The sequence below is a fragment of the Xenopus laevis genome, chromosome 7L (genome assembly GCF_017654675.1).
Source record: "Xenopus laevis strain J_2021 chromosome 7L, Xenopus_laevis_v10.1, whole genome shotgun sequence".
Classification (NCBI taxonomy): domain Eukaryota; kingdom Metazoa; phylum Chordata; class Amphibia; order Anura; family Pipidae; genus Xenopus; species Xenopus laevis.
Genome location: NC_054383.1, coordinates 33413330 through 33428616, shown reverse-complemented (window position 1 = coordinate 33428616; position 15287 = coordinate 33413330). Strand labels below are relative to the sequence as shown.

At 38.7% G+C, this 15287-nt stretch overlaps 1 protein-coding gene across 1 annotated transcript in view; it reads right to left on the bottom strand.

Moving 5' to 3' along the window:
• Positions 1-14662, bottom strand: part of hectd2.L (HECT domain containing E3 ubiquitin protein ligase 2 L homeolog) — a 78631-nt gene extending 63969 nt beyond the window's left edge. Inside the window, exon 1 of the mRNA XM_041568757.1 lies at positions 13995-14662. Within this exon, the coding sequence (XP_041424691.1) occupies positions 13995-14081 (87 nt within the window). The 5' untranslated portion in view covers positions 14082-14662. The remainder of the gene's footprint in view (positions 1-13994) is intronic.
• Positions 14663-15287: the final 625 nt, after the last annotated feature.

The following is a 15287-nucleotide window of genomic DNA, read 5'->3' as shown; positions in this document are numbered from 1 at the left end:
TATCTTGCTCAGAAAGTTCTATGAGACAATGTAAATATGGAGAATAACAGGGACTGTGTTCCAAGCTGAAAGGCCAGGGTATGGGATCTGTTATCCAGAATGCTCAGGCCCTGGGATTTTCCAGATAAGGGATCTTTATTAATTTGGATCGCCTTGCCTTAAGTCTACAAAATCTTGTATACATTAAGGGGTAGATTTATTAAGGGTCAAATAGTAAATTAAAATTAATTTTGGTGTCAAAATTCACACATTCGAATTTTAATCCCCCAATTCAAATATCAATTTGAATGTGATATTTAACACACCTCGACTATGGAAACAATTCGAATTCGAATATTCGCAACCTAAAACCTGCCAAATTCATTCACAAGTCATTGGCAGAGGTCCATTGACCCTTGTGAACATGTTAATAGCCTTCCTGTTTATTCAATTTGAATACGAAAAAAATTTTCGGATCGTTCCCATTCAATCAAGTTTTTTCATAAATAACTTCCCATTCGAGATGTGAGTACTTTCGAATTTATTAGAGTAAAAACAAAATTCAACCTTTGAGAAATCTGCCCATAAATAAACCTAATAGGCTGGTTTTGCTTCCAATAAGGATTAATTATATCTTAGTTTGGATCAAGTACAAGGTATTGTTTTATCATTACAGCGCAAAAGGAAATCATTTTTAAAATTCTGGCTTATTTGATTAAAATGGAGTCTATAGGAGATGGCCTTCCTGTAATTCGGAGCTTTCTGGATAATGGGTTTCCGGATAATGGATGTATAATAGAGGTGGAACGGTGTGCTGGGCCGGATAAGGGTTGAAAGGGGGTCGAAAATTTCTCAACTCGCATACCACTACTAGAATTTTTTTTAAAAAAAATACAGAAGTGGGGGGATAACCTCATAGAGTTTTTTAGAGAAAGGGGGGGGGGGAACTAAAGGCTAAGTAACATTTTTTTAATTTTTCCTGAATTAAGTTACCCTTAATTGAGGTATTCAGGCTGCCAGTGAACCGGTCAATTATGTCAGAAGTATGAACTTAAAGGGGTTCTTCACTTTTAAATTAACTTTTAGTATGATGTAGACCATGATATTCTGAGACAATTTGCAAATGGTTTTCATTTTTTTTAGGATTTGTGCTAGGGTTCAAATTACCTTAGAAACCAGCATTGATCTGAATGAGAGAGTTGAATATGAATAAATGAATAAAAAGGAGTAATAAAGATTCAATAACTCTAAATTTGTAGCTGTACAGAGCATTTGTTTTAAGAACCCATTTGAAAGCTGGAAAGAGTCAGAAGAAGAAGGCAAATAATTGAAATACTAGAAAAAGGAGAAATGAAGGCAGAGGGAAAAGTTAGCTTAAAATTAGCCATTCTATAACATAGGATGATAGGTTTGCTAAATCCTACACAATTAGTGCGAATGATAAAAAATGCTATATTGAATACATACAAGTGCTTTCCAAAGGAGAGTAGCAAGCTTAGAAAAGCAATGGAATGATGACCATGGCTGGTTGCTAAGTAGAGGGGGTGCAGAAATGATGGTCATGGGGGAGTTAAAAGAAAGTTGACAGCACATAGAAGACAAAAGCTGCAACAGAGCACCCGGCAACCACTCTCCCTCCCCTAAGTAGCCATGGTGCTAATATGTGACGTGTCCAGCATAAAAAGGGGAAGACCCATGGCTGACTGGGGCTCAGGGTAAAAAACAAACTCAAAACGAAAAAAAAGCAAGGTGTCCTCAATGTTCTTTTAAATGGTGCTTAGCCTTGTGTTCTACAGCTAGTCAGCAGTTTGGTGTTAAAAACCCAGTGTAGTAATTTTCACAGACCATCAACCAATTCTAAAAATTTCTAGCTTAATTGAAAACTAAATCATGTGATCCATTTGTGTGCATTTTATGCAGGAGAATTGATTTGGGTTTCGTTAAAATGCATGAGAGTAGAGATAGGGATACTCAATGTTGTTTCTGCCAAGTATATTTGCCCTTTAATTTAATTAGGTGGCTCACATTCCTCTAAAATTGGGGTGGGTGGTATTAACAACTAAAAAACAAAAATGTGAACACAATTAATTATCACTAATGCAGCCACATGACAATATGAGTAGGCACTGATTTAATCACTACAGCTGGCCCCTTGTTTTGCAATGCATGGGCAGAGATGGATTAAAGGGACAGAATACACCTAAAAACACCTTTGCTAAAAATGAACTTGATAAATAGGACTTGTGCTGAACATGTATTCCATCCATTCTTTAAAAAAAAAAAAAAATCAAATTTTCCAAATTTTTCCTCATTCTTTTCAATCTTTATAACCAAGGTACATTTGCTGAAGCCTTTGAGCAGTTCATTATTAGAGGGCTTCCAGTGGACTGATAATCAGTTCTAATAATCTTCTATGTTTTGCAGAACCACAAAGAGACAGGAAACTTGTTTCATTTTCATATTTGTTGTGTTTTCAGTTTAGTGCCAGAAATAACAACAAAAAATGATTAATTAATAATAGGCACAAAGTATTTTTAGGATGTTGGAGAGGGGTTTCCCTCTGTCCCTTTGAGAACCTAATGGGCCTAGAGCTGTAGGACGGACTTGATGGGGCATCACAGGGGAGCAACTGTGTTATAGCTCCCCCAAAAAGATATTACAACATTGTGTGGCGCATTATAGACTCTACCGTGGCAAGCTTTGGGAAGGGTCCTCTTTACCTCTTGTATTGGTTATTGGTTGTATTCTTTGAGTAACCTATATGTTCAGTGAAAAAAAGCCTTCAATGGCAGATGAACTTATAATGACCATAGAACTCAAACCATCATTTTTGGCACAGGTTCTTTTTAAGTGGTGCGAAATGCAAAAAAACAGGCACATATCACCATTTATTTGCCAACAAGGCTCTCAAGCACAAATCAGGTAGTACATGTTTGAGACAAAGACATTCCCCAGGATGGCACTTACCTGCATACCATTTGCGAGGAGTGAGTGTGAACAGAAGTACAGTGTGTGAATAAAAAGAGAGTTATATTTATGGACATTATAACAAAAACACTGACAAATGTGGCTCTACATGTAGTGATCAGACCATAGTGTGCTGCTACCTCCCAGCTATGTCATGGAGTCAGAGGTGAGGTGGCAGCTGAGGCTCTGGCAAGATTTGAGATGGATCTCAGCCTCCCACTTCTGAGAAGATGTGGGTGGTCTGTCTTCCTAGCACACAGCAGACAACATAATTCACTAGAAGCAAGGGCTGTTGCACATAATGAGTTAAGTGCCTGAGGTCAGCCACTTCCTTCTCACTCCTGGCTGCACCATATAGGCTGCTAAGGGGGCTTATATGGTTTTGCTCAGCTTTTGTCAACAAATGACTGAATTGGATGCCCCCCCCTGCTCCTATAAACTCCTCGATTTTGTATGTTTGAAAAAAGGGATTTAAGGAGAGAGGGTAGCAAGAGAAGCACAAAAATAATGTATTCTGAGAAGCGGCAGCCCAGTAAATAGGCAAATCTGAGTAAAAGGTCCAGAAGCTGCCACTCCATGCACCCAGTACAGTACATAGTTTCATCACTAGCTTAGCTCCAGTTAAAAGCTATTTCACAAACAGATATAAAAAGAAGCAGATACACTTACAGAAAATCCTGTTTGTATGTAATCTGGATGCTTGATGTATACACCCCTCAGTTGTACAGAACCCACGGTGAGGCCTCTCTCCACCCTTCCCGAATGGCACCATTGTACCCCCACCCAATACTGACCCATTGACCTTACATGTCCATAAAAAGTTGAGCAGTAGATTGGGGTTGGCGGGACCAACTTGCACCACTTGATTTTCTCTTTCCAGTGATGATGCACCAAAAGCATAGAGACTTGGAGACTATTCATATACCTAGCATCAACTGGGCATGCTCATAGATGTGATTGCTTGGAAAATGTGAACAAGTGGTACAAGTTTGTGCCCTCTTGCAGCTTTATTCTGATTTTCCCAAACTAGTATGGTAGACTGGTCAGTACTGAGAAGGATAATGCAGTGGTGTGATTTGGTAGTGGGATGGAAGGTCTCTCAATAGGTACTACCAGCCATAATCACAAATTAGAGTTAGCGTTTGCCAGGGCATCCCAAACTCCTCTGTAGTAAAAGCCTAAAACATTATAATTATTACAATTTCAAATTCATAAAGGAAGCTGCCAAGAGAATATCAATCATTTTGTGCTGAAAATCATAGGTCTGGACATAAAGTTCTAACCATGATAATCAATAATCCCACTCTGTTAAAATGCAGGCTCAGGGTATGGTTATCATGAACCTCAATTTTTGGAGAAATTAATCCTTTTATAAATAGCTAAGACTTAATCTACAGCGCAAATCTCGATTTTATTTGCAGACCTATGTAGAAAAATATACCCCCTGAAAATATCTGGTGGATATGGTATAGCGGATAATAATCTATAAATTACACCATAGATTTTTTATGATTAGAGAATAAAATCGTATGTGTTCCATTAGTGGCAACATTTTTATGGAGTCACTACAAAATTGCATATAATATCAAACATATCCAGATTACCAATATAAATAATCTTCTGAAACAACTGATCACCACCAGTTTCATGCAATTCAGATAACAGATACAAGTACAACAAGGGAAAGTTCCACTCTTCTGTGGGACAAGACTACCACCAATGGAGAACATGATGTGTATTTCTTTGAACCTTCAACTCACCATCTGCAGGTATTAAAAAAGGGTGTTTCTTTTTGTACAATTAACCTGCCAGACTTTTTTTTAGATTGATTTTGAGCTATTTTGCAGTTTGTTTGTTTTTTAAGATCTATACAACTTAAAATGCCAAATGTTAGGCACCCTCAAGTGATTGTATTGACTTATCTGAAACCCTAAGTCCTATCAGGAGAAAACTGCGCCGGCACGGGGTTATTCCAGTGAGCACCACGGATAGATTCTCTTCCGGCTTCTTCTTTCTTCAAATTTCACGAGGCAGACGCATGTGCAGTAGAATGAAAAAGCCAAATTCTTAGTTAAAGTTCGGCTTTTCACTCTAATGTGCACGCGCAGCTGCACAGAGAAAGACTCACTCACACTCACATGAGACAAAAATAAATAAATAAATATGACCAGAAGCTTTAAGAGACTGATAGCAACAAATAGTATGCTAAACCCGGAAAGGAATAGTGGAAGCCCAAGTTAGTTCAGAAGAGGTGGGATACATTAAATAACTGCCTATAACATTTATAGACAGTTATTGTTTTGTCAATCCAGCTGGAAAATCAACCATACTAAAATGTGTATTGACTTATGCACATTACTTCCCCTTGAAGCGTCTTAAGTGTGAGCTTGTCACATAGGACTGAAACAAGCAAGTGCCAATTTCAATACATACACCTGTAAAATACAGAATTTCAGCCAAGAAAAACAATGGCACCTAGTTGGGAGATGTCTTGTGTGAAAGCAATGCTTTAACTTTCACCATATCTATAAAATGTTCCATACCATGACCCAAGATTCCTCTCTTCCTGTGAACTCAAGAAGATAAAGACAATCAAGGGGGAATCTCTTCCCCAGATCTATATGAAAAACAGGGCCTTATTCCATTACAAAGACATAAAATATACAGTATACAATACAGTATACATACATACACAGCATGCATATTATTCAGCAGAACCTTATATTTCAGCCCTATTGCACCTTTTCTTTAATCTGGAGTAGGGGTGGCGGACCACAGCATTTTCATGGCCCCTGTCCACCCTAAGGTTTCCTTTGCATTATTTCTTAATATACTAAACCGGGGTGGACCAAATCTTTGATTTGGCCAAAACCTCCACCAAAGATTCAGCTCAATGCTAAACCATATCCAAATTCCATATTGTAAACCATATACAAATTTGAGGGAACAAAATTTGCATTCAGTTATACAAAGCAATAGATGAATTATTTAACTTTCCAGATCAAGCAGTGTCAAACAAACCAATTCACCCACATTTTTCAGGAGTCACCCACTGTCAGTAATTTGCAACCTAATCTTGATTTACCCCTGCTGCTGAAATGCATTTAAGAATTACTCAAACGCAAAAGAAGTCAGCCCACTGAGTGATATACGGGGTGTGCCCTTGGTGGTAAGGGGTGTGGCCCGCACCTTTGGTTAATATTTTTTGCCCAACAATTACCTTTCAAGTTAATTATGTATTTGGGGTGTATTACTTGTTAGAACCCAGGTTCCTTAATTATTATACATTGGGGACAACTCATTCCATTTCTAAAATCAGAAAGTTACCCTACATCTTATTTATAGACCTTTGGTATGCTGGAAAAAAGTAGGGTATAGAAGAACCCCGCTGACACCTTTCTTTCACACTGTTGTGCAAGCCTGTTTGAAGAGTCATTTTCCATTACAGACATTTTCCTTATGAGAACATATATTTGTGTCTCCATTCGTCTCAATAACCTACCAGCCAATGGGAATGTCACAGCATCAATTAACGGCCGGTTGTCTGGGTATTACTGAATAGTTCACATTCTCAGAAAGGATATTTTCCACTTTACAGGCAATGGCTTAACCATAAATGCCAGCTAAAGGCTCATATAATGAAAATACAGGGTTGCTCACTGTGTCGCACCAGTAGACAGAGGAGATCACGTGCCGATAGCAGCAGCTGTAGGATGTTACTATGCTTCATAAAGTGCAAATATGCTGGAAGTTTTCCGAATAGCTTCTTTCTTTTAAATATGTATCCTATAAAAACTACAAAGCCCGCTTGTTTGGTGGTAACTGGATTTTCATAACGATGTTAGCTTTAAACATTTACGTAAATGGTTTATTTTTGTAGCAGGGCTTTTACACATTTTTATGCTAAGGGATGAGCTAACGCCATCAATCAAGGACTGACGAGGGCCACATTCCAGCCCTGATTCCCATAGCAACATGCCATAACTTTCCTTTTTCCGTGGAACACAGAAGAAAAAAAAACTTCACTTTTAATCAACAACAGGAAGGAAAGTTTGCGCCCGGATTTGCATACTCAACGTTTCATCATTTTGCACATAGAATTTTAAGTGGTTTCCTCAAAGTTCAGTCAATGCTCCCAGTAAGTCCAGTACTTGCAAGATACTATACACCACACAGAAAACTCAGTAAGAACTCAAAATACATAATCCACAGTGCACATTAGGTGAAAACTGGATATAAAAGGAAGTATATGTTCCCGAACATGTAGCAAGGGGCACAAAAAGACAATGCAGATTTAGAGTTGTTGACCTTTAAATGCAATTTAAGTATGATGTAGAGAGTAGGGATGGGCGAATTTGACCCATTTTGCTTTGTGAAAATTTGCCAAAATGCATTGAAGTCTAAGGGCAATAATGTTTTTTTTTGTTGCAAAGACAAATTTTTTAGGTGTCATTTGTGAGGCAAAAAATTTCACTCAGCCAATCTCAGCAATCTGGTTGCTAGGGTCCAAACTACCCTAGCGACCATGCATTGATTTTAATAAGAGACTGGAAAGTAGTAATAACAATACATTTGTAAACTTACAGAGTATTTGTTATTTTAGATGGAGTCAGTGACTCCTGTTTGAAAGCTGGAAAGAGTCAGAAGAATGCAAATAATTCAAAAACTATAAAAAAAAAATAAAGAAAATGTAAAGCCAATTGAAAAGTAGCTTAGGTTTAGCCATTTTATAACATACCAAAAGTTAGCTTAAAGTTGAACCACCTCTAATGATAAATTAAAAAAAACATGCTGGAAGAATCACAAAGTAAATTTCAACGTAATACAGTACTTAATGAATAAATTAAGGATTGGAATGTAACTCTTTCTTAAAGTGATTTGTTTTAAGTAAAAAAAAATACTATTAGCAACAGGCACACCCTGTTCCTCTCAAATAAATATTCCAGTTCTGGTGGGACCGGCAACTTCTGCAAAACACCAACCCACATACAGAACCGGCACACAGATTTATTTCAACATGGGGGGGGGGATAACCCCTGAGATCTAGTGTCAGTAAATAATGGATACCCAACATTGTGGGGCAGTCATGCTTGTAGGTAGCTGTTTAAGTAAAAAAAAAAAAAATAGTGCATAGTGTATCCCAAAGATTTTCGGGCTTTACTTTATTTTTTTTTTTAGACTATACACAAGATTTGATAGGAGCAAATGTGGGGGATATTCAGCCCAACATTCACAACTGTAGTGGAATGAGTGAAAGCAGCAATAGCACGGAATATACATACTTATAAAAATAAAAAAATGCTCCCAGCCCCTCCAAGGATTACGATCACTCGGGATCTACTGCGCACAATGAAATGCATCACTACTTCTGGGGTTATGTAATAAAATATGTAAAGTTTACACTAAGGGGCAGATTTATCAAAGGTCGAAGTGAATTCGAGGGAATTTCGAAGTCAAAAAAATTCGAAAATTCTAAGTAATTTTTTGAATACTTCGACCATCGAATAGGATACTACGACTAGAATTTACTTCGAATTCGATTTGAACTAAAAATAGTTTGAATATTCGACCATTCGAAGTACTGTCTCTTTAAAAAAAACTTTGAACCAAATTAAACCTGCCGAATTGCTATGTTAGCCTATGGGGACGTTCTACAAACCTTTTCCAAGTCTTTACACATCAAATTAAAATCCTTCGATCGATCCTTCAAAGTATTTAAATTCGAAGTATTTTAAACTTGGAAATTCGACCCATGATAAATCTGCCCCTAAATGTACAGCAACCCATCAGCAGGTAGCATTTACTGGTGGCCTTTTGCAAATATATTATTGGTTACTATGGGTTACGCACCTGGGCAAACTTTTGTGTCTTTTATTGAGGAAACGCTTGCCTGCTAATTTCCACTGAGAAAAACTCACTCAATGTACTAATATTGTATGGTACAGCTTCTACCTAGTGTTCTTGTCTAAGTAATAAAAAGCACATAAAAACTGCAAATATTAACATGTATAGCAACTCTAGACCTCGAAAGAGCAGAGATAGGGAGGGGAAAAAAAAGTGTTCTTGGCACAGTTGTGAAATAGATTTAGAAAGTAAGGAAACGGAATGATCACAAATCTCACTGGTTGCTATGAGTGACAGGGCCAGGACAAACTTTGTGTCTTATCCTGTTAAATGTACAAGTGCTGATTGGGTGCTATAGGCTACTACATTCAGGGGTATATTTATTAAAGGTCAAGTTTTGTTTTCTCTAAAGATTTGAGTTTTTTTCACTACATACTCAAATTTTTAGAGGAGAAATATACTCAAATTTTTAGAGATTTATTATGCCCCAAAGCAGCAAAAAAAACAAAATTTTTTATCCCTTTTTTCCCCCCCCAGAGTTTCATTATTAGTAAATTTGCCAAATTCATGAATTGGAGTTAAGTCGAGTTTGAAAAAAATTAATTTTTGATGCAGTGGCCCAGGCAGGGGAGCGGGCCAGCCAGGGGCGCAACTACAGAGGAAGCAGACGCTGCACCTGCAGGGAGGCCCAGGAGGTATAGGGGCCCATGAGGCCATAATAAATGAGAAATTTCAATATATATTGGCAAAACAAGACAAACTCTGGATATTTTGGGGGCCCTTAGATAAATCCGGTGTGGGCCCCAGTAACATCTAGTACCACTGAGCCCAGTGTTTTTTCTCCTGGTGTTCTGCTGGACCAGTCCAACCCTGAATAGAGTTATTCAATTCTGAATACCTGATTTTTTCCTGGCCCTAACCTGCCCATGGCCATGCTGGCCAACCTGTTTGTTTTTTTTTAGTAATCATGAAATATAATAATTGAGGGGGGGGTGCACACATGGACAGTTTTTGCTGGGGAGCATAGGGTCATGCAGTTACCCCTCCCCCAGGCAAAATTGTGCTGCCCAAGTCAGCCAGCAAAAGGGTATCAGCCATCTTGTCAACCAGCAACAAATGATGCTCTTCTAGGATCACAGTTGCATCAATAGCCTTTGGCTATTTGGTTATTCATGCATTCTTCCACCTGTACATTTACCATAACAAATTAAACATATTCTGTGCCCAAGCAAACACTATTCAGTAGCAGCATAAATCCTTTGTGTGCTGGAAGTTTTTGATCTGCCCATACCATTTGTTCCCAGAACACACAAAGCATGGCAAAGAGGCATAAAGAAACATAAGCAGTAATGGCAGCGGCATTATAGAACAATCTATGACACTTAAAGGGTCATCAGAAGCATTTAAAAAGGTATCTATACAATGTTAAAACTGCCACATCCGTTGAAAAATCAGGTATACTACTGAAAAATCCAGCTAGAAGGGCTGCACTGAATATATTAAGTGAATAAAGTACCCCCTCTTGTAAAATATAACGATATTACAAGTTACTGAGGAGTTCCATGACAACATAAAAACACTACGCTGAAGGCCTTTAATATTTATTATAATACACAAGTTTTAGTGAGTCATGTGACAGTAATGCCATCATGAAGCTCTGATTATAACCGATAACATCACTAAGCAGCATTTATAAGGGTATAATACACAAAAGCTATGAATATCTTGTAAATTATATCCTTATAAAAGGGGAGTACTGATGTCATCAGTTATAAACGGTGAGTAGTGATGTCATTTCTGTCACAAGACTCACAGAAACTTGTGTATTATAATAAATAAAGTACCCCCTGTTGCAAAATATGAGGATATTAGAAGGCCTTTGGCCTCGTGTTTTTATATGGTCATGAAACTCCTCGGTAACTTATAATATCCTTGTAATTTACAAGAGGGGGTACTTTATACATTATATAATTTACAGGATATTCATGACTCATATATATATATATATATATATATATATAGGTAAAACTTTATTGATTGCAGCAGAACTTTTAACAGAGCTGTACAAATGAGCAGACCCCCCTGTTCTGACCAGCTAAGCACCAACAGGGATTTGGTCTTCTCTCCAAAGAGGAGAAATAATTGCATCAGTGAGTACCAATTTAGCCTTTTACTCAGCCCTTTCCTCTGCTGACTCAAGCACATTCTGCACTCATAACAACCATATTACATAGGGGTTGGGGGAGATCAGTGAAAAAAAATAATCACTGGAAAGTATTAACATTCCTTCAATACCTGCTCCCCTGTCTGCAAAGATCTACAGCAACCTTTACACTAGAATGTTCTGTGCAGAGGATGTACTGTAATAATGAAGTGAATAATGAATAAGAAGACTGTTAATGAAACATTTTTAGGTTAACTTTTATTATGTTACATGGCCAATTCTAAGCCACTTTTCAATTGGTCTTCATTATTTATTTTTTATAGTTTTTGAATTATTTGTCTTTTTCTTTTGACTCTTTCCAGATTTCAGACTGGGGTCACTGACCCCATCTAAAAAACAAATGCTCTGTAAAGCTATAAATGTATTGTTATTGCTACTTGTTATTACTCATATTTTTATTCAGGCCCTCTTCTATTCATATTCCTGAATTTATTCAAATCAATGCATGGTTGCTAGGATAACCCATAGCCTAGCAACCAGATTGCTGAAATTGCAAACTGGAGAGCTGCTGAATAAAAAGCTAAACTCAAAAAACACAATAAAAAATTAAAACAAATTGCAAATTGTCTCAGAATATCACTCTACGTCATACTAAAAGTTAATTTAAAGGTGAACAACCTCTTTAATGGATAATTAGCTGAATGGCTGATCATGAAATCACTTACTTTCACTTCACTTACGTATGTTAATAATTATAAAAATATATATATTTATATAAATTGACGGTTTCGCTTTTTTTGGCAAGGAATCAAGGTGGAGAAAATGCTTCAGCTGCAGCGGAACCTCTTGGGTTGCAGCCCTTAGCAATCAGAGGTCGTTCACCTTTACATTAACATTTCAAATAATGCAATTCTGCGACAATTTGTAAAATGCCTTCATTTTTACATTTTTTGCTGTGTTTTGCTTGCCCAACAGCTCTCCAGTTTGCAATTTCAGCAGCTAGCTGGTTGCCATGGTCAAATTTACCTTAGCAACTAGAAAACAGTTTAAATGAGTGACAGCTTGAGTAGAAAGATAAGTAATAAAAAGTAACAATAACAATTAAATTGGCTGCTGGGGTCAATGACCCCCCCATTTGAAAGCTGCAAAGAGACAAGGGAAATAATGAAAAAAAACAGACCAAAAAAGTTAATGTAAAGGTGAAAAACTCCCTTTAACTAGGTTACCTGTTTAAGTTAGGACTTGTTGCAAGGAGGACAGCTATTTCTGTGACTTTGTCAAGAGGCTCTGTACTGTAGCAGATAATATTTAACTTTCTATCAAAGGTATCGGATCAATTATGCAGAATGTTTAGAACCAGGGTGATCATTCTGTAATTTGTATCACTGTACCATTAGTCTACCTCCTTGCATAGTACAACTGTAAAGGTGGCCATAGTTGTTAAGATTTTTAAAAGACCTTTTTGTTATTGTACAACCTGAACCGATCGTTTAAATTTACGATTTGTCCATCAACATAAAAGACCAGGGAAGCTGCCTGCTTGGCCCTGCAAACAAGTGGATACATTTTGAAAAACATGTGGAGCAGGCACTCGAAATAAAGGCATTCTTCCACCAGGCAGATAAAATCAAGTAGAAAAAGTTTATGTCCACAGATAGAGCCTTATGCATTTCGTGTTACAAACACTTAGGGGGTTATTTATCAAAGTTTGAATTTATCTCAATATTTTCTGCTACAAACTCAGATAAAATCCGCTCAAGTTTTTTTACGCTTATTTATTATTACATTTTCACTTTGCGAGAAAAAAAAATCAGATTTTCACGATTTTTGCTTATTTTTCCTCCAAATTTCACAATTTTATCACCCAAAAACTTCTTATGCTTTTTGCCCAAAAACTTCAGGTTATTGCACGAATCCCAGAGCACATCAAAATCATTGGGACTTCTCCCATTGACTTATTTGCAACCTCAACATGTCTGAGGTGTCGGATTTTCAGAATCGTACTTTTGCATCCTCAGGGTTTAATAAATTCCGAAACATTTGTGATTTTTTTTTTAAAGTCCATTTTATGAAAAAAAAAAAAATCTCAATTTTTTCGTGATTTTTGCATTCGGAGTTTAGTAAATAACCCCCTTAGTCATAGGTGGATAAATTGCACTCCAATGAAAATTTACTAACCTGAACGACCGATTTTCTGAACGAAAATCCCTAGCTGCACGATCGTTCGGTGCCCACTAACCTCATGATAATTTGACAAGCTTGTTGGAAAAGCCCGAAAATTGGTCGAAAAATCTTAACGTCTGTGGCCACCTTTAGTCAATATGGAATTAGAGCAGAGAGAACTGGAGTGCCAAAACCCCAAAAAACTGCTTTAATGAGAATTAGCCAATGAACCACAATAGGTTGTACAAGAAAAAGCCCAACCAAAGTCTTTGTTGTATGCATTGTACATATGGGAGTTTAAGTTCAGCAAAAGCTAAAAAGCAACAAGCTGGACACGTCTTTCAAACGTTGTGTCTGAATGCAGCTAAACCAGGTCTCATTGGCATCGGCTTATGGCAAAATACAACTTGCTACTCTCCAGCTGTTGCTGAGCTACAACTCCCAGTATCCCCCAACTGTCTGATGCTGAAGGGTTGATGCTTAGGGATGTAGATCAACAACATCTGTTTGAATACAAACATGTATATGCATCAAAGGGAGGAAAGAGAACTCCCTACAAAGTTCTCCAAGGATTTTTTCCAAAAACAATAGTGGAGAATTCTCTTTTCTACTTGGGTAAAGATAGTCCTCTGTTCTTACACAAGAGGTACTTCTGTGCAACACATCAGGAGTTCTTTATGCCCCCAATACACAGAGCTGGTCCCTGCTGGCACCCCACTAATGACAGTTAGGCAGATGTGGCAGTTGCAGCAGAGCAGGAAAGCGAGCGGAAGGTTGAGCAGAAAGTAATGGGAAATGGATGGGAAGGGGAGTTTGGTGCCACAGGTGTGCAGGTCCCTGAAGGAGAGGACAAGAGATCACACAGGCAGATAATTACCCCAGAGGCTGCGCACAGGATTGGAGGAAGCTTGTCTCGGTGTCTCTCCTCCTCGTCCATCTGGCAGTCTGGGGAAGCGTCGGACATACCAATCACAAGCAGACTGTATCAGACTGTATCAGACTGTAGCAGCGCACCGGCTATTTGCACCTGTACCGGGAGGTACCAGTGTGATACCGACTTGTCATTCAAATGAAATGTTACTCTGTGTCAGCAGCAGCGTTTGCTCTCACCCAGCCCAGCCGGCGGCTACTGCTGCTGCTTCTCCTCACTGTGTTTATTTACCCCTGCTGGACTGGGCTGGGTTACATCGAGCAGTAACTCTGGAGTGTAGCGGAGGAAGGGGGAGCGCTGGAACTTGTGAAATATTGCTGCAGATTCCTTTTATTGATTATCCCATTGTGTTGCAGTTGGTCGTGTCTTCCCAGCAGGCCGCCCCCACATAGTAAATGCAGCCATTGTATCAGGAGCCCGTTCTCTGCAGCTTTTACTCGCGTCTCTACGTCTGCTCCGCTCAGACACAGCTCAGTGCCAGCCTTCTGCTTGTGCTCTAGCTATTTGCCTGTGCGACTCCCCGCACCATTCACAACTTTAACCCTTCTCTTGTCTGGAGCTGCCGCACTTCCATCTGGAACCAACCACTCCTGAAATCCATACTCCCCTTGAAACGTCCACGTTGGTTCAGCCCAGTAAGCATGTGACGCTATATAGAGGAAGGCTGGCTGCAAATCCAGACTACACTCAGCTGTGGACAGCGGAATAGGAGGAGGGAGAGTTAATGAGGAGATTAACCCTTCCACTGCCAGGTATCTTACAAAATGTGTACATGTTCGCGTCCAAGTTTTCATGCACCGTCGGGCAATGCACCCGGTCGTGCGCAAATGGGAACGCGCGTGCGCAACCGGGAGCGCGGACGGGCATGCGTTAGCTCTTACTTAAAGGAACAGTAACATTGAAAATGTTTATAAAACAATTCGTTAGAATACATCGGGAAAAAAAACACCAAGGCAAATTAAAATTTAAAATAGCAAAGGCTTTATTAAGAGATAACTTACAGAAACTCCACTTCCTGTCCTCTTCAGAAAAAGCGACATGGCGACCATCCAGGTCCAGACTGAAAATTAAAATAGGCCCTGGCATTTCAGCTACACAGAGGCCCAAACAGTCCCCACCAGTCCACTAAATACTGACTTTCTGTGGCACCTTATAGCAGCCCTTCTGGCATTTGCCATAACCCACAGATTGCCAGTCCGGGCCTGTCAGAGACGGAACTAGGTGGGGGTGGGCCCTGGT